The sequence below is a fragment of the Oryzias latipes genome, chromosome 7 (genome assembly GCF_002234675.1).
Source record: "Oryzias latipes chromosome 7, ASM223467v1".
In the NCBI taxonomy this organism is placed as follows: Eukaryota; Metazoa; Chordata; class Actinopteri; order Beloniformes; family Adrianichthyidae; genus Oryzias; species Oryzias latipes.
Window position 1 is genome coordinate 22,332,301 of NC_019865.2, and position 19,045 is coordinate 22,351,345.

A 19,045-nucleotide genomic window follows, 5' to 3' on the forward strand; every position below is an offset into this window, starting at 1 on the left:
TGGTCTGTTTCTGATGCTAAAATCAGATGATGGATCAAATGCAAACCAAATCCACAGTTCAGAATAAATGAATGATACACTTAACTTGGTCAAGAGTTAAAAGAGTAGAATGAAGGTTCTACTTTTTTGCATTTACTCTTCATAGAATTAAGTTGCATTTGTTGATTTCTGAAAAACTCCTTCAAATAGAATCTAAAATCTTTTGGACTTTTTTTCCTCACCGACATTTTTATTTGCATTCTGATAAAAGATGCTTAACTTATATGCTAAATTAAGGATCTGCATCGGAGGCCACATCCACCTCTTTTTATTCCTCCGTTGTGCACATGATTTGAATCAACTGAGTTCGTAGCCTTAGATGATTTTTTTTAGAGAATTTTTGCCATTTATGTTTAGATTTCTACTCATCAGAATACTTGGCAAAATGATATGTTTAATGCTCTATCCATCCATAATTACAGAAAATTCCATATTTGATTTCGCTTTTTTTGCATTTTTTATTTAAGTAAATCTGCTGCAGCAGGAAGACACAGGATGGATTTTATTTTGAAAAGAACTTGGATGTGCTGCTGTCAAAAGTAAAAAGTCAAATCTGTTGTTTGTTGAAATAAATATAACCCTGTCATGACTTAATGATTAAGTATTTAAGAGCGAAATGTTATAAATGAATAGCTTAATGACCTCGAAATCTTAAATTGTATATTTTCCTAAACATGAAGTGTGACTTTGCAGCTCTTGCTGGGTTTTGGTTTGTAAGAATTGCTCTAAATGGTTGTTTTATTGTGAAAGGTTGCAAACCCGTGGGCTAGGTTCCTAGCCGGACTACATAACATGAGTGGAAATAGAAATTGGCAAGAATATGAGTTACACTAAGTTTTATTATGTAAACATTGTCATTTGTTGAATTTAAATTGTGCACACAATTAAAGAGTGGGCAGTTTTGTGTTCAGCACATGGAAACAAAAAGTGGAATGATCAAAACTTCGGCCATAGCCAGAGAACAGGAGTGTTTTTGACGTATTCTTGAAAGGCTGGATCCGATCCCCACTTCTTCATGGCCTGTTTTTCCAGAAGTGGAATCCCGCTGACGTGGTTTAGCAGGAACCAGACGAACAGAGGCGACACCACGCTCAGGTACTGAGGACCCTTCATCACTGACGAGGCCGACAGCCAGAGCCCAGACCACTGCAGGATCTCTCCAAAATAGTTAGGATGTCTGCTGTAGGCCCACAGTCCACTCTGAATGAACTTCCCCTGGAGATGTGCAGGAAAGGACAGCTGCTCATTAGACGTCTCTGCTGTTAAAAATGTGCCCCGATAGGAATTCTGACTTACAGCATTATCTGGGTCTCGCTTGAAAAACCACTTTTGCTGGTCAGCAATAGCTTCTGTAGCAAAGCCAAGACCCCACACAGTCCAGCCAATGTAGTCCCTGGTCCCCAGAGGCACATTACGCTTCTCGCTGTTCAGCATGAGGGTTGGCAGCAGGGTCATAAATACCCACATGGCTGCAAGAAATCGAAAATAAGCAGAATGCTTTAATCTCCATAAAACAAACGTCGCTGTAAATAACCATTTCTGCTTTGAGCATAAATGTATTTCTAGTGGCAGAAACAAGACAGTGATTAATAAAGGGCGTACTTGGCTTCCCTTGGGCACGTGCTTGGTAACATAAGGGGAAAGTTGAGGCCATTTCCACCAACCTTGAACCGTCCAGTATACGAAGAAAGTCCCCGGGCTGTCTCTGACATTGTTAAACCTGCGATCATGGCCGTCCTTCAAGATCCGGAGAAACAGGAACGTCCCCAGCCTACAAAGAGCACACGGTTAACACACGTTCACATTAACCAGCGCATTATTCATTAACCGGAGTGACCTGACTGAGGTTTTACATTCATTAGTTACTCTTTTGACCTCTGGAAGGACCCAACAAAACTCTGCATGAAGCCATAATCTCTCCTCGCCTTGGTTGGACTTTACAACGCTGATATTTAGGGTCAGGGCTGTTCCGCTTACCTGAGTCCCCACGCTGTCACCAACCCCGTCTGCACCTTTTGACGGGTTTGGGTGGCTCCTCCCCAGATGCGGCTCAGGTGAGCGAGCAGTATAAACGTACCAGAGCCTGCAATAAGACAGATGCAGATTCATCGAAGCTGGGTTATAGGAACGACAGACGACTGAGCCTGCGGCACGGAAAAGGTGTGTCCAATAAATCTTTTACTCTGGATACTGCAGACATTTGGTTCCAAAGTTCAAGGGTAAAACATACAGGAGCTACGCAGGGTGGAGAACCAGAGGAGGACGAGAAAGGAAGAGTGGAACCGAGCACTTGGGAAATTTAGGAAGAATTTATCTACCGCTGTAATCAACAGGTGAGACACACTGTTCTTCAGAGGAAAATAAGAATGCATAAAGCTGTAAAGGTGCAGCGACACCAGAAAGCCTTCATTTTACAATCTATAAATCTGAAAAAAAAAAAATGGTTATTGACTGTGTACTCAGCTCGCCTTGCACTAACTTTAGTCTTCTAAAAAATGTAATGAGGGCAGAGCGGTGTTACTTTCCTATCAAAAAATGTTCTATTGTTCTCCCAGTGAATCGTATGAGAGATAATCAACTTGTTAATTTAAATTTCTGAAACCTATAAGCTACTTTATGTGGCAACAGATTTCAAAATTTTAAGTGATTACGTTCATAAAACATTTACGAAGAACTAAATATTGAAAGAAAACATGATACATGTCAGGAAACAAAAATTACCTTTTATTTTGTTCCTAATTAGCTTTTCATTGCTTTAAATTGCTTACATTCCAAATACTCCCCTCCCCCCCTCTTTTTTCAGTCATCTTTACTCAGTTTTTTTGTTTTGTTTGTTTTTCACTTATATTTATACAAATATTGTGCAATAATTTTGAGTCGGAGAAAGTAGGCAAGCACTTTTACTATGGGCACCTATTTGCTGTGGTCCGCCAAAAAGCTGGGTACGGCCCTGTGCGCGCATGCGCTGTCTGTATTAGCACGCTTGTAAACTGAGGGGAGGAGAGTTGTTTCACAACAACGCTCTTAGATAATGCAGATTTAGTAACCACTTTCAAATGACTTTGCAAAAATCCAACAATTACACAAGTTTAATGTTTAATTGCAGAAAAAAAACTTTTAACTTGAAAAGTGTTATTTTCTTTCCCCCTTGAAGTCGGTTTAACGTAAACCGGGTGCGAACAACAACAACGTGAAGGACAGGGCTGTTGACGTTACCTGCGAGGTCGTAGAACTTCTCGGTTCTAAAGGCTGCAGACAGAGCCCAGCCGGCCCACTGGATCCCCAGGTCGGTGACGGCACACTTAACCACGGTGCTGCCCATGATCCAGTCGTGCAGTCCGGACAGCAGCTCCGCCGTCTGGGAGCTGGTCATAACAGCCACTCCCCCAACTCACAACGAAATTCAAACTATTCGGATAAAGTTCAGCACTGACTTGCGCAGGAATTCTGGGAGTTGTAGTTCCATATAGGTTCTTCAGTCCAGCTGACCTGTGTAATCAGATTACACAGAAAACGACGTCGTTTGCATAACACAGGACACTTTGTCAGTTTGGTTTTTACATGTTAAATGCGTAGGAACAAGCATTTTTATGGGGAGATTATTATTATTATTTACATAAGCTACTAAAGATAAACATATATTATCCGGTTTCTTATATATTGCAATTTTTTGCCCATCTAACTAGTTGTTTTTTTTAACCTTTTTTGGCCATATTAATAAGAATTGTATTTATTGCTGTTCAAAACATTTATGTTTAGCGTAAAGCACATTTTCCATCAGTAGAATAATGATTAATACAAAATACAACATCTTTTCAGCAAAAGTAATAATTGAACCATTCTACATGAAGAAATAATCATTTTTGTGATGAAGAAATAATCATTTTTGTGATGCTTTCACAACAGTATTTTATTCAAGGATAATTTAAATAGGTTTCAGAGAACTTATTTAAAGGAACTAAAACTAGTACTTTGTAACAAAGAAGAGCTCGGACAGTATTCTTTGTGTGTGTGTGTGATTGTTTGTGCACATGAGCAACATCTAAATATCTTAATTCTTTCAGTAACTAATAGTTTAAATATAGAAATCTTGCAGTGAAAACTGTAGTTTTTGTTTTTTTGTTTTTGAACAGAGACAAGACTGAGAATGGCAGAAAGCACAAGTCCAAAAAGCACTTCTGGTGACTTTGCAAAAAAAGTCCAAAGACAGCTGAGCAGAGGCAAAGAAAAGGTTCACAGTCTGTGTTCAAATGTTTTTTAATATCAGGAAAAAGACGGTAAATAAAGATGTGGATTATTGTTTCATGTTATTTGCAGGTTCTGCAGAGGCTGGGGAAGTCAATAGAAACCAGAGATGATCACTTTGAGCAATTACTCCAAATTTTTTATGATCAACAGGTAATTTATCCTCGTGTATGAGAAGCATGGGAAATTAAGCTTTCATGACTGTCAAAACTCTTCTGAGAGGCTGAACCCTAGAAAGGTTTTGACTAAAAACCTCTCACACCTGTTTAATAAAACATCATATAAATACGAGTCACAGCCAACAGCCGCAAGCTTCTTCTGTATTTGCAGACTGATTGTAACCGGATATATAAGGACTTGAGGAACTACATTAATGCAGTGAGAGGTAAAACAAAATGCTGGTGTTGAGATGCTCTAGAGTTGTGGATTTGTGCCCTCTGCAGGTCTGACATAGACAGTTCTCCTTTTTCCACAGACATGCGTGAGGCTTCAAGGCGTCTTTCTCAATCTTTGTTTGATGTTTATGAATCCGACTGGGTTGGAGAAGAGGATTTGGGAGCTATTGTGGAGGTAAAAAAATAAAACGCATCACAAGGGGCACAACATTCCATAATTTTCTTATAGTTTCGCGTATTTAAAGCCACCGCTGCCATTTTTATTGAAGGGAGAGGATCTCCTGTGGAATGACTTTGAGGTGAAGCTGCTGGATCAGGCCGTGCGCACCATGGAGTGCTATGTGAGCCAGTTCCCGGATGTCAAGGTGAGCAGAAGCAAACAGAGCAGAAGTGAAAAGGCTTCGGGGCAAACACACACAACACAAAGCGCAATTGTTAATGGAGCAAACCCCTCGTCCAATGCTTCATTTCGTTTTTGCAGGAGAAAGTGGCCAAGAGGGGAAGGAAACTGGTTGATTATGACTGCTCCCTTCACCACCTGGAGGCCCTGCAGACGGCTAAGAAGAAAGACGACGTCAAGATAAACAAGGTCAACTTACCGTCAACTACACACCCTTTACAAATAGTTAAATTATCGTGGAGAGGCTGTTTTCATTTCTGTAATTTCCTTCATACAATTAAACATTCATAGAGTATAGATTCAGGCCCCACTGTTTAATCGATTTCAAGTATTTCTTTTTACTTGAATTAGGGCTCCAAACCCACAAAAACAGAACATCTGAAAAATGAGAAATCCTTATTTACTTGTTTTGCAAAAAAGGAAACAAAACAGACACCATGATCACGTTGAATCTAGAAAGTAAAGTATTTTCAAAAGGATATGTCCATTTTCATGACATTCTCCATCCAGATCCTCAGCAGAAGGAATCATGAAGTCCTCTTGAACATTCTGATAGACTGTTGCAGGGATTTTGGATTGGACTGCTCCTCACCAGTCTCCCTCCAAACCTTTGGACCTTCATTCCCAAATGACAGACACACTTTATTTTCATCAGAAAACAGGAGCTTGGACCACCGGCCAACACTTCAGTCCTCCCTCTTCTTGGCCCAGTTGAGATGTTTCCTCTGTTGGTCCAGGCTCAGAGGTGGCTTGACTCGAGGAACCTGACAGTTGTAGTCCATCTCCTGAGTGCGTCTGAATGTGGTGGTTTTTGAAGCTGTACCTCCATCTCCTACCATTCTTTCTGGATGTTTGCAGCTTCTTGAATTGTGTCCTTCTGATAATCATCTGAAGCTCACTGTCGCCTCTGTTGCTGGTGCATCTTCTCCAGCCACATGTTGCCCTTACATTAGACTGATCTGCTTTGGACACGGCGCTCTGTGAATAGCCAGCTTCCCTAGCTATGAACATTTGTGGCTTAACCCAGACTATGGAGGGGATCATTCTTTTAGATAGCTGTCAAGTCTGAAGTTTTCCCCACATTGAACCAAACTGAGACAATTGAACCAAATTACTGCCATCTGGAGAACCTGTGCGAGTGTTCAGTAGATGACAATTTGGTGAAACTCAGTTTAACATTCATGCCCTGCAAAATTTGGACAGATTTCTCCACAGTCTGTGATTTTTCTGAAATCCTGTTTTTTTGGGGTTTTATGAGCTGGAACTTTAAATAAAATTAAAACTGAATCTGTATTCTATGGAAGTTTGGATGTATTAAATTGAATTTTTGAAATTAATACACTTTTCCAAGTTACTGTAATTATTGAAATATGATTTTTGGTCATTTAAAAAAAACCAACATATATTGAAATGTTCTACCTTTGTAGGCAAAAGAAGAAATGAAAGCTGCCAAACTTGTCTACGACGGCATCAACAGTGAGCTGAAGGAGGAGCTGCCTACTCTTTACGAAACGTCAGCCCTGACAGACTTTGTGTTATCACTTTGAGATTGTTGTGACACAGTTTTTGTTCTAACTTTTTTTAAATTGCATTTTCTTTGTCCCCCTAAGCCGTGTTGGATGCTACGTGACCGTGTTCTCGTCTCTGTCAAATTTACGAGACACCTTCTATAAGGAACTTACCACGGTACGACGTCCCCACATGCAAAATCGATCATCTTAAAAGAGTGTTTTCTGATTCTGCGTCTTCTCTTTCAGCTCAATCTGGATTTACAGAATGTGATGAAGGAGCTCCAGGCTCAGCATCCAGACAAAGGGTTTGCTCTGAGAGGACTGCAGAGGTCCGATTCTCATTTCAGCTTTCATTTTTAGGTAATAGCTCATTGAAGGCAAGGATTCCACAAACAGATAACATTTCTGCCTTTTACGTTAGGTATGGCTCCCTGAAGAGACGGTCTCTGATGTCCCCCAAGGCCTGGAAAGCCAGTTTTTCTGAGTATCACAAAAACTACAACCCCAGAACTGTGGAGAGGCACAGCTTTAGGTCCCCGGACAAGCCTCGCTCTGGCACTCTGTCCAGAGAGAGCAGCCTGCTCGGAGTCTCCTCACGATCATCACCAGAGAAAGCCCTCTCTGAGTCCAGGGAGCTGGACGCCGAGTCCTGCCACAGCGAGAAGCAGAACTCTGAAGATCTTGCAACAGGGAAGCCGGAAAACGACCTGGAGCCCGGCGAGGCCGAAAGTCAAGCCAAAGACGAGAAGGACTTGAAAGAGTCAGATCAAAAAGAAGAGCCGAAAAAAGATCCACCAAGTGAGAGCAGCTCTGAACTGAACAACTCATGTGATTCAGAGAGTTTGGAGCTCCAGCTGTCTGCAGCCGACAACGGGCAGCTGCACATCGAGGAGGAAGACGAAAGCCCTGTGACCTCTGACCCCCCGAAACCAAACAGACTAGAGAATGGTGCTGTGAGCAGCTCTGACACAGGAGACCTGAGCATTCCTCACAAGGTTTGTTTTCCGAATAAACCACCGCTAAGGCTGGTTATAACACCACTCTTTCAAATGTGTGTCTCTTTTTTTTTTAGGGTGCTTCTGCAGAAAAACAAGACTCAAAAAGCACAGACGTATAAGGTTTTCTCCTTTATAAATACATATATATATGAAACATAAAGTGAGTGTTTTTCATTCACACCTATCTGTTCTTAATGGTTGTGTTTTCTTATGAATCTCAGAATGCCTGACATGATCTGCACATAGCGACTGAAGGCGACAGCTGCTGGAGAGGAAAGAATGTGAGCCCAGCCCCACTCATGACTGTGGATTCAAGACTGCTGCTGTCTGCTTTCTCATTTATCTGTTAATGAAATCACTCTTTTAAGTAAATCACGGTTTATATTTTTTATAGCAAGATAAATTCACAGTTTCTTTAGTCAGTACATTTTGAATGCATTATGGGTTTACACTGTTAAAAACTGGCCTCAACACACACTGTGCAATGATATGCTGTGTTGACGTCCTCAGCTACACTCCAGTCTAACTTTTTTAAAATTTATCTTCTATTTTTAACTTAATTGTATTATATTTTTCCAACTTTGCGGTGTTAAAAAGGGAAAATAATTTAATCTAAATTAAATTTTTGGATGCGCTCTTAGATCTAATAATGACGATTCAATACCAATAGGAAAACCATATAACAATCCAATTCAAGCTCAGCTTGAATTCTGTAATGAAATCTATGTTTAATAAGCAATAAAAATGCTTTAGTTAAAGTTTTTTGCAGTTTATTTGTCTCTCAGCGCCTCTGAAAATGATAGGAAAAAAAATGAGAAGCTCTCACTCAGACCAAAATTTGGGCCGGAGGCCTGCTTCATTCAAATATGTACACTGACCTCAAAAAAATCCACAACCAGTGGTTTATTGATGTTTACAGTTGCAACCAAAAACTTGCACACATCATTTTTTTCCCCCAGGGTGACTACAACAGTCCAACCTGTTTGTGTAATATTTGTGTCTCTGGCATTACTCTGTCTTGTCCATCAATTGATGCTCCCTCATCTTTTTGTGCCCGTCTTGTTCACAAATAAAACTTTTTCTGTCAGGCTAATAAACCAAATCTGTATGGATACAAATATTTGTATCCATCAATAGACTCAGTAATTAGGGTAAACACATACTGAAAATTTGATCCGGATTATCAGGGAAAAAGAATTCTGGTTCACTTTAGGCGAACCAAATGTGTCCAGCATGATTACACTCTCAGACTCATTGTCATCCAGGACGTTCTCCCTTCACATTTGATTCCATCTCCTAGTTCCTCCCAATTGCATCCATGGCTTGAAAGTTTCATTGAAGCGCGTACATTTTACTACGCAGGTCATAATGTGTGAAGTGGTTCCAGTATCGACTATCAAGCCGCTCTCCTTGATGTCGCAAACCAGCCGCTACTGGATTTTAACGTCTGCTCCCTCAGTCCTGAAGTTGGAACCTGTCTGAGCAGTTCCAGATTCGTTGCCACTCTTGTTTGCTCCATCTGTTTTGCCTTGGTGCATACAAATTGTGTCATTGAGTGTGTTTGCCTTACAATGACTTTACAACATCTGCATGCTTTGGCAAGATGGTACACTGCACTTAATTCAGTGTGTCCTCATGTTTCAGGCCCTTTATTATAATGCCTACAACCAATCAGCTTTGACATAACTAGTGGTTTAAAAATGATTAAAGATGGAGTTTTAATTAAGATATGTCCACCTTAAAAACTAACACAACTTGTTTTTTTTTTTGCCAGAAACAAAACATTTACTTCAAAGGGAAAAATAATTTAAAACCACACTCTTCAAATTAGAGAGAGATTTGATTGAAATAACTTTTTAACTCAATCCTGGTTATTTAAATAAAACTAAGTTTTATTAGAAAAATGTGCCTCCTTTGACAGGGTAGAATTGCAACCATGTCAATCACAAATATCTTTACTCTGACTAGGCAATGGGGTGTTTAATTACATTTTGTTACAATCTAACTCTTTCATAATCATCCACATTTTCAGAATTGATCATTTTGTAACTGGTAACACTGACAAAGACACCAGGAGAGAGCGCTGTCATCTCCTTCACACATTTAGCCCTTGTGTTATCCTAGGCACTTTAACATTGGGAGTTGGGTCATCTAGACCCACTAGACAGTGCGTTCAACCTTTTTTCTTCAATGATTTGTGATCTTCACTGGTGTCCATGGATTACATGAAATCTTTCAACCTTTATCCACTTTTGTCATGGTAGGGAGAACACGTCAATGTAAGGGTGGGGTCATCTAAGATAGCACAAGGGTTAGGGAAGCCATGAACCAATGGATTTAAGCTACGGATAAGAAAACCGACTAATTAAATCAAAACAACCTTGCAATGGACATGCAACCCCCAAAATATCAAAAACCATACTGTAGAATCTATTGTATTTGAAGATTTGGTTATTATATATTGAAAAGAAAATTGCTGGTATTTAGGAAGTTTGCAGACGATGTGTTTAGTGTCTAAAAGAGTGGGAGAGACGCATTCTCAAAGTTCAATTCAAATGTTTTGTTTGGATTTATTCGACATGAATACATGTGTAAGTGTATTTAATGCACTCAAGCGGAAGATGCCAAGTTTATTTTTCATTACTTTAAGGTGCAGCTTTAGAGGTCAGAGCACATTTTATGTCATTATCATTTTTTTGTGTCTTTTTTAATTTTGAGCTTAAACATTACTGAAATCTATTTGGGAAATCATAGGGAAACTGGCAGCCCCATCGACTGTGCTCCGGCCACTTTTTAACGCCCCCCCCCCCCCCCCCCCCCCCCCTTTTGAACATTTCCACAGAAAAAATATAGGAAAATTACTGAGCCCGTGTCCTGACATTAAGATATAAAAATATATCTTGTTCCCACAGATTAATATCTTGTTCCCACAGGTTATTATGTCGTTCGCACGAAATACTATTCCGTTCCCTCAAAATACTATTCCGTTCCCTCGAAATGATTAACTCGTGCGAACGCAATAATTATGTCGTTCGAACGCAATAATTAATCCGTTCGAACGCAATAATTATTCACGTCATAAGTCATACACGCGGATATGCTCTCTGTATGCCGGCAAAAGCCGCTTTCAGCGGTAACTTCCGTGTCTCTGTGACCCATATTCGTTCAAAAAAGGAACATGAAAAACAAAAATGATCACTTTATTACCGTCTCAATGAATATAAGAAAAATATCAATAGATTTATGATAACTAGGCTGCTTTGTCATAAGATAGCTCCTGCTAGGCTACTACTAGCGCCGCCGCAGAGCTCTTTGATGTATGCCGGCATTTGGGCAACTGGCTGGTCTGTTGTCAGACAGCTGATATTGTAGTTTAGGGTCGAACAGGAATAATAATATTCAGGACTTGTCTTTTATTAACTTTAGCAGTCAGTCGCTTTACATTCGAAGGCTATAAGGATACATGCTAACTGACTAGCCGATCATTGATCCTGTTATTAATTTACGTCATAGATTTACAGCAGATACCTTCACATTTCTGTCTGTGTGTGTCTCATTACATTGCATTGAAGACACGGAGGATGTTTAGAGAACAGATTTATTTATTTCAAAAAGCACAAAGCATTCATCGTATTCACGTTCATTCACATGATGATGATCTCTGGTACGCCCTCAGTCATCTTGCTGCAAAAGCCGCTTCCTGCCGCTACTTCCGTGTCTCTGTGAGCATTTAATAGGGGTAAAAATAAAAGCAAGAATGGTCGATCTGTTATTGTCTCGATGACAATCTGAAAAATATCATATTAAGCTGGCTGCTTCGCCGAAAGCACTTACCTTTAGCTTGTAGCATAACAACAATGGCAGTACGTCACGTTTCCCAGAATGCTTTGCGGCCAACCATTGGTCTTGTTGTTAGACCTTGGTCACAGGGACACGGTGATTGGCCAATGATTGGCAGGAAAGCATTCTGGGAAACGTGACGTACTGCCATTGTTGTTATGCTACAAGCTAAAGGTAAGTGCTTTCGGCGAAGCAGCCAGCTTAATATGATATTTTTCAGATTGTCATCGAGAAAATAACAGATCGACCATTCTTGCTTTTATTTTTACCCCCTATTGAATGCTCACAGAGACCGGAAGTAGCGGCAGGAAGCGGCTTTTGCAGCAAGATGACTGAGGGCGTACCATGATGTGAACGTGAATACGATGGATGCTTCTGTGCTTTTTAAAATAAATAAATCTGTTCTCTAAACATCCTCCGTGTCTTCAATGCAATGTAATGAGACACACACAGACAGAAATGTGAAGGTATCTGCTGTAAATCTATGACGTAAATTAATAACAGGAAATGATCGGCTAGTCAGTTAGCATGTAGCCTAATAGCCTTCGAATGTAAAGATACTGACTGCTAAAGTTAATAAAAGACAAGTCCTGAATATTATTATTCCTATTCGACCCTAAACTACAATATCAGCTGTCTGACAACAGACCAGCCAGTTGCCCAAATGCCGGCATACATGATCAAACAGAGAGCTCTGCGGCGGAGCTAGCCTAGCAGGAGCTATCGTTTGACAAAGCAGCCTAGTTATCATAAATCTTTTGATATTTTTCTTATATTCATTGAGACGGTAATAAAGTGATCAATTTTGTTTTTCATGTTCCTTTTTTGAACGAATATGGGTCACAGAGACACGGAAGTTACAGCTGAAAGCGGCTTTTGCCGGCGTACAAAGAGCATATCCGCGTGAATGACTTATGACGTGAATAATTATTGCGTTCGAACGGATTAATTATTGCGTTCGAACGACATAATTATTGCGTTCGCACGAGTTAATCATTTCGAGGGAACGGAATAGTATTTTGAGGGAACGGAATAGTATCTTGTGGGAACGGAATAGTATCTTGTGGGAACGGAATAGTATTTCGTGCGAACGACATAATAACCTGTGGGAACAAGATATTAATCTGTGGGAACAAGATATATTTTTATATCTTAATGTCAGGACACGGGCTCCGTAGAAAATATCAACTTTGAATCAAAATTAACAAATGATCAAACAAAACCAATCACATCATAATTTGTACAACAAACGCACCATTCCAATGCAAAGCAAATTGTTTTTAAAATTCAACTCAGTGCAGAAATTAATGTAATTTCAGGTGTAAAGCAGAGAAGTAAAACATTTTTAGATCTATCAGATAGACGATCTTTGTTAAGGAGGGGTAGGAAAGGGAGGGGCGGAAATCGAGTCCGTCTGCTTGACTCACGAGTGTGGCGTGGGGCAGGATCACTTTTTAAGCTCGTTTATGGACACCATTTCATCCTCAGAGTCACGAGGCCTTTGAATTTCACGCGGAAAACAGTACGTTCCAGTGTTCTTCATCTTATAAACTCTGCGTCAGGAAACAGCCGTTGGAAGTTTGCTGTGGTGCGTTCAGAGGTAAGCCGAAACGGCAGCTGCGCAGGAGCGAGGCTTGATTGATTAGCCTCTGGTTTCAAAAGAGTTGTGTTAGAAGTGTTGTTAGCACTTTGTTGTCGACTTACTGTATATTTTTGAAAGATAAATGTCAACAGTTAACGTTAGACTAAGTTAGCTTGACTATTTTCAAAGGAGTCTAACCAGTTTACTAACACAGCATAATTTTTTTTGTTGTGTTCCTAACAAAGCAGGAAATGTGTTAAATGGTGGCGTGTTACTTTAAAATCAAAAGACATACATTAACACACTTTTAAACCCTTGTGTTGGTTTTCCTTTCTTTTTTTCAGGTTGTCTCACAGAAACAACACCAACCATGAATGGTAGGTCCATTTCTACATTAGTTGTTGTTGACATTTGACACCTTTCTGGTGATTTTTGTACTTAGGTTTCTGCTAATTTTGTTTTTTAAGGAGTTCACCTGGGCTTATGAGTTGTTTTAGTTCAAAATGAATGTGTTAAATGAGTATGGTTCCCATTTCACCCTCGCTAACTTCCACCTTACAAAAACAGCTGGCCCTTAAGTTCCATTTTTGCTGTAGGACCTTCATGATGTTTGTTCAGTTTTATGCAAACAATCTAAAATCACACGTACTTTCTGTTTTACTGTAAGTAAACTGACTGTATGTACTTTCTGTTACGTGACAGGGTATTTCATATAGTTTTTAAAATTGCTGTTGAAATACAGCTTTAACCAAGTAAAAGGATCAATTTAAGTAATGTTTTTGGTCAATCTTTGTCTTTTCAAAAGGTAGATTGGTTCCTGAGTATATTTCTATAAAAGTCTATGGTGATATAATGTTATAATTTGCATCCAAACAATTTCTTTTGTCTTTGTTTTACATTGAGCCCAATTGGAGGCAGAATATTTATTTATTAACCCTTTAACTGCCTGCTCAACCCAAAACGAGAGCACATTGTGAAATTATATTTTTATTGACATTTATTAAATATTGTGTATTACTTGACTGAGGCAATAAAAAGTGATTGTATTTATTTATTTTCTTGTTTAAATGGTTAAAGTTTTAAAACTATAAAAAGGATAAAAAAATTGCAATCATACGTTTAATTCATCCTTTAAGTACTAAGATAAAAAATAGTTTGTGTCAAATGTGGTTTTTGTACTATTTGTATTTATAAATGTTCCTTTTGGTATATTTAAGACTTTGTTTTTATTTTTAAAAAGATCTAAACAGAGTTTATAAATCTATGAATAAATTAATGCATTGAGAATGTTTCAAATAAAAAACTAAACTTTTCAACAAAATGTTCAAAAATACATGGGAAGAAGCCTGTTCTTGTTTAAACCTATCTGCCTTTTTTATAGTTACTATACATTTACCTATTATTCTTCTTTATGTCCAAGAATTCCCCTAAATTTTAAGTTTGTTTTTTTTCTGTTTTGTTGGTCAGTTTTTATTTAGTTTCACTCTGACTGTCGTTCCTTATTCTGACACTTCTAGCCCGGTTTCCTTCGGTTTCAGTCTTTTGTTTGTGACCGGGCTTCAGAGATGAACTCGAGAGGTAACAAATGACCTCGTAGTTTATGGTGCCTTCAGGGTAACATAGGAACTGATCCAACTTGTTTTCTTGAGTCTCTACCTTAGTTTTTGATTACATTTATTGGAACCACTAGGGGGCACATTTCAATGACCTCGGTATCCCGTTCATCTCCAGACCAGTAATGAAAGAATTTCAGTGTTTTTTATTTTGAGAAGTAGAAACTCACCTGACTGCTGACATGCTCTGCTGCAGAAGATGCGACTGAAGAGGAAATTCTAGATTCTGGTCTCAGTTTAGACCATGATAGTTACCTGTGAATAAAAAACTTGTTTTTCTGCAGTGATTTAAAATTAAACAAATATATAAAATGACTTGCATTTCTGTTTAATCATAAGGCTACTGATAAAAAGAACTGGACTGTACAGCACCTCTTCATTTATTTGATGGGACCAGACTTTTGAGCTCTCTAGATGCAAGTTATTGTAAAGAAAATGAAGGGTGCCAAAGGACCCCCCCCCCCAAAAAAAAACTTGGGCTGCTGTTCAGTTTTTTCAACATTAGAATTAATTAATTAATGAGGAAGAGTACTCTTTTCACCAACAGAAAATTCTTGATCCAAAAGAAATTGGCAATCAAGAACTTGGAGACTTTGCTTATTTTAGTCATTAATTTTTATATGATCTTGCTATTGCTAATAGAATGTGTTCAAAGTATTGTGAACTTTAAAAACATCAAGAGTTGCAACATAGTACTAAAAAAGGATAATAGGTTCATTAAAGATCCACTCAGATGAAAAGTATGTTTTAACATGGTCTAGTGGCATTTTTCTGCTGGTGGAGGACATACCTTAAATAGAGAAAATTAAGTTAAAAATTGCATTTTTAAGTTTTCTTTATTTAAATCAGTAGCAGACAAAATAACTGTTGTTTGAAAAAGATTGTATTGCGATGTAGAAAATATGCTGGGTGGGCCACAGGGGTGTAAACAGCATGGCTTCCCTTTAGTCCCTTTCTCACCACATGCTCTTTGGAGCCTTAGTCACACTTAAGACGGACGGTTGATGCAGGGCTGTAAACTTACGCCACATTCTAGTCATTAGTAAGATGTGTGCACTTGCTCCTTTCTGACCGTGCACAGGGTGTGTACGTGATACATAAGACCTCGTGGGATGGCTACACAACCACAAAGTGTAGTTTGTCTAATTTCCTTATTTCTAAGTTCCCTCATCACTGGAACAACTCTAACGGGCCCCTTGTGGAGTGCACAGGGTTTTGCTCACCGTATGGTCTATGACTTTGATATTTCCTGCGTGCCCCGTAAAGGTTTGCCCACTTTTCCCCCGCAGACAGCTTGTATCCACCAGCGAGGGCAGTTGTGACTAAGGCTTAAACTGCTGTTGGAGAGCGTGTGACGTTGGTAACGTTTTCCTTATCTTCCAGTAACAAATTGGAATGTCTCCACCCCCTCTGGAGCAGAAAAAGCAATGACTACAAGTGAGCTCTTGGTGTTGATCCGATCCATTTTAAATGTACTTTAAAACCTGCGTTACGTCTGTTCTTGATCATTCACTGTTGTTTGTTTTGTCAGCACCAACTCCACTGCCCTCTGTGGTAGTTTCTACACAACCACACATCACCTTCGCTCCAGGTAACACTGGGACTTTAGATTTTAACGTCTTCTATTTTTGGTAGTTTAGTGAGCGTATGGCAGTAGTTACAGCACACCTCATGTCTTTCTAAGTTTGATAATAGATTGGGATCTTTCTACTTTGCTGGGCAGCTGTTCCTCAGAGTTTTCAACTTTGTTCTCCCCACAGTGGTAACAACAGAAGCTCCATCTGGTCCAGACTCTGCCATCGTCGGAGGTAGACACAGCCGCTTCTTGCCTGTTACTTTCAAAGGTGTTTTTTCTCGTGTTCCGAATGTTCTTTCCTTCTGTTGTAACAGTGGTCGTAGTTGTCATCCTCGTGACGCTGGTCGTTTTCGGAGTCCTGCTGTATCGCTATTTCTGCCACAACAAAGGCGACTACAGGACAACGGGGGAGTTGGCTCCTGGAGATGATCCCGACGAGTCTAGCAACCAGACCGCGGGGGAGAAAAAGGAATACTTCATCTGAAGCTGGGATTGAGACTGTAGGGGGGGAGGAAAATAACTATGTGGACTTGATGTTTTAGGGTTTTTATGTTATGTGGTTGAAGGGAAAGTTGTTACTGTTGAGTTGGCAAAGAAAAACTCAAGCGAACCCAAAGATGGGAATCGTAAGACTTGATGGACAGAAAGCAGGTGAAGCATAAGTGGGTGTAGTAGAACCAGACGTGAAACAGGTGCTGGGATTTTTTACATTTTTTTATTTTATTTAAAGGCTTCACTCACTTATCTGAAATATATCCAGCAGCAGCCAGAATGTAATGCTGGTGTGTCTGTGACACTCATATGGTTTTTTTGTATCTGAATTTGAAGTTTCTTGTTGTGTTCACACGACCAGTATTGTTCCCAAACTGCAGTTGATGTTTTTGGCACTACCGTGTGGCTTTTAACCTTTTATATCTGTTTGATTTTTAACAGTTCTGTGATAAGCTTGTTTAAAGCCATGTCTGCTTTAGGACAGGTCAGGAAAAAATGTTTGTCTGGCTTTTGTGCACCTGGTCTTATTATTTTTTTTGTATAAGCTATTGCCTGAAATTGTTCCTGATGACATTCTTAGTTACACTTTGAAGGCAAAGCTCTTTTTTTTAAGCGTTTGATTTATCAGAAATGTGTATTTTACATGTTTTGAAGTTCTGTATTTTGTGTTTAAAAAAAAAAGAGAGACTTTGGTCTTTGTTTACGCCTGTGACAACGGTCCCAGATGAGCAGATGAAAATGGAAAATAAAAACTTTGGTTTAAAGTCAAGATAAGTCATTATCATAAGATGTGTTTATTATGTCACACATCTCATGCTTCATATTATTTAGATAAGACCACTATACTTGGGCTATTTCCAAGTATTATTGGGTCATCCATGGGGCAAAGACTTGTGAAATGTGAAAAAAAGAAAGTTACAACTAAAAGTTTTGGAAATTCAAATTTGCTCATTGTAGGTGATTTTTGCCTGTAAATAGAAAAACATTTCATAGGAAATGTATTTTACAATCACTTTTTATTGTAGAAGTATGTTTGTGGAACACTTGTTCGTGTACGGCAGGGGTCTGCAACCTTTAACGCCAAAAGAGCCATTTAGCCTCGTCTCTTATGGACCGAAACTCAGCAAGAGCTTCTGAACCCAACTTTACTGTATAGAAATTATAAAATGTAGCTTTAAAATATTTAAAATTATTGAATTTTAATGATGCAGCAGTATGTTGTTCTATAAGTTTTAAATTAACAGTTGACACCAGCACTACCACTTCTTTTCAAAATAAAATACTTGTCAATGAAGACAGATCTGCGGAAGCACATTTACAATTCACAGGAATAAAACTGCAAGAAAGTTACGTCAAAAACGACATTTTCTATCATGACTTTGATGCACCATTATCCATTTTGAGCTTTTACTATCAAACATGATCATGACAATATTGTTGTAGAATCCACTTATTTTGAAATTCACCAAAAACTGGAAACACATTAAGGTACATCGTTGGCCTTTTTCTCAAAGCCAGAGAGCCACAACTGAGGGATAAAAGATTGGCTCTGGAACCACAGGTTGCAGAACCCTGATTAAAGATGTTCATCGTCCAAGCATAAACTTTTAACCTTCTTTTCACTGGAAAATTTAGTTATGAAATTTTACTTTCCTTTTTGTCTTTTCAAAACCAAATTCAAAGGCTGAAGTTTTAAATCATTACATGTACAAAGGGGGGTGGGCGGGGGGCTTAATCACCTATACCCAACCAACCAAGTGTACTCCACAAAATGTGTAATGAGCCATCTTCACCTGTAACAATCTTTGTTCTAATGTAAATTTCAGAAAAATCAAAGTATCTCGACCTTGATGATGGATCTAGAGAATCTCAAAAATGAGAGATAATTTAAATGTAATTAAGATATTTCTTTTTATATTTGCTGTAGATATTTTTACATAATCCGATGATAATACATTCAAGATTTTCTAACAATTTATGAAATTAGAGGAAATGATCAGAAACTCACCTTTTCAGTGTGATTGATATGACACTAGGTAAAGCAATAAAAAGGCCTCAGTGGTGACAGAAGTCAGGGCTACATTATGACCAGCAGATGATGGCTTTCATCTTTTTTTTCAACGCATTGTAAACTTGTCAGTGAAAATAACACAGTAAACACTAATCACGCAGACAGATCCATGGGTTGTTTATAGACCCCCACCTCTCCACTTCAACGCTCTGTCCATTAAAGTTACAGGCTCCTCCCCCGCGAATGTGTGCTGTAGAGGGAGTTTACCCGGCAACAGAGTAGCAGCACGAGACCGAAGCCTTGAGTTTAGAACAAGCCCCGCGGAACTAGTCCTGGGGCCTGT

The 19,045-nt window shown here is 39.0% G+C and overlaps 3 protein-coding genes across 3 annotated transcripts; 2 read left to right on the forward strand and 1 right to left on the reverse strand.

Moving 5' to 3' along the window:
• Positions 1 to 858: 858 nt before the first annotated feature.
• LOC101156655 lies at positions 859 to 3,472 on the reverse strand. Its single transcript, XM_004070890.3, has 5 exons — positions 3,256 to 3,472; positions 2,017 to 2,122; positions 1,704 to 1,810; positions 1,336 to 1,508; positions 859 to 1,254 (listed from the first exon to the last, which is right to left on the reverse strand). The coding sequence occupies exons 1-5, from the start codon at positions 3,410 to 3,412 to the stop codon at positions 976 to 978; spliced, it is 822 nt and encodes a 273-aa protein (XP_004070938.1). The 5' UTR covers positions 3,413 to 3,472; the 3' UTR covers positions 859 to 975.
• On the forward strand, positions 2,120 to 8,346 carry bin2 (bridging integrator 2). The gene is made up of 14 exons (XM_020704867.1): positions 2,120 to 2,199; positions 2,283 to 2,372; positions 4,173 to 4,270; positions 4,357 to 4,437; positions 4,615 to 4,669; positions 4,760 to 4,854; positions 4,949 to 5,044; positions 5,161 to 5,268; positions 6,507 to 6,592; positions 6,690 to 6,765; positions 6,837 to 6,919; positions 7,012 to 7,585; positions 7,663 to 7,708; positions 7,810 to 8,346. The coding sequence occupies exons 3-13, from the start codon at positions 4,187 to 4,189 to the stop codon at positions 7,705 to 7,707; spliced, it is 1,383 nt and encodes a 460-aa protein (XP_020560526.1). The 5' UTR covers positions 2,120 to 2,199; positions 2,283 to 2,372; positions 4,173 to 4,186; the 3' UTR covers position 7,708; positions 7,810 to 8,346.
• Positions 8,347 to 12,804: 4,458 nt separating this feature from the next.
• On the forward strand, positions 12,805 to 17,472 carry LOC101156894. Its single transcript, XM_004070891.4, has 6 exons — positions 12,805 to 13,028; positions 13,355 to 13,387; positions 16,007 to 16,060; positions 16,155 to 16,214; positions 16,384 to 16,431; positions 16,514 to 17,472. The coding sequence occupies exons 2-6, from the start codon at positions 13,381 to 13,383 to the stop codon at positions 16,681 to 16,683; spliced, it is 339 nt and encodes a 112-aa protein (XP_004070939.1). The 5' UTR covers positions 12,805 to 13,028; positions 13,355 to 13,380; the 3' UTR covers positions 16,684 to 17,472.
• The last annotated feature ends 1,573 nt before the right edge of the window (positions 17,473 to 19,045 follow it).

What these genes read in the sequence shown, in the direction of transcription:
- LOC101156655 (XM_004070890.3), bottom strand. Translation starts at nt 3,412, where the DNA reads ATGACCAGCTCCCAGACGGCGGAGCTGCTGTCCGGACTGCACGACTGG. An exon ending in GAAGTTCTACGACCTCGCAG is followed by an intron (nt 2,123 to 3,255) that starts GTAACGTCAACA and finishes GTCTTATTGCAG; the next exon opens with GCTCTGGTACGTTTATACTG. An exon ending in CGTATACTGGACGGTTCAAG is followed by an intron (nt 1,509 to 1,703) that starts GTTGGTGGAAAT and finishes GATTTCTTGCAG; the next exon opens with CCATGTGGGTATTTATGACC.
- bin2 (XM_020704867.1), top strand. Translation starts at nt 4,187, where the DNA reads ATGGCAGAAAGCACAAGTCCAAAAAGCACTTCTGGTGACTTTGCAAAA. An exon ending in TGAGCAGAGGCAAAGAAAAG is followed by an intron (nt 4,271 to 4,356) that starts GTTCACAGTCTG and finishes TGTTATTTGCAG; the next exon opens with GTTCTGCAGAGGCTGGGGAA. An exon ending in ACCTGAGCATTCCTCACAAG is followed by an intron (nt 7,586 to 7,662) that starts GTTTGTTTTCCG and finishes TTTTTTTTTTAG; the next exon opens with GGTGCTTCTGCAGAAAAACA.
- LOC101156894 (XM_004070891.4), top strand. An exon ending in ACACATCACCTTCGCTCCAG is followed by an intron (nt 16,215 to 16,383) that starts GTAACACTGGGA and finishes TTCTCCCCACAG; the next exon opens with TGGTAACAACAGAAGCTCCA. An exon ending in AGACTCTGCCATCGTCGGAG is followed by an intron (nt 16,432 to 16,513) that starts GTAGACACAGCC and finishes CTGTTGTAACAG; the next exon opens with TGGTCGTAGTTGTCATCCTC.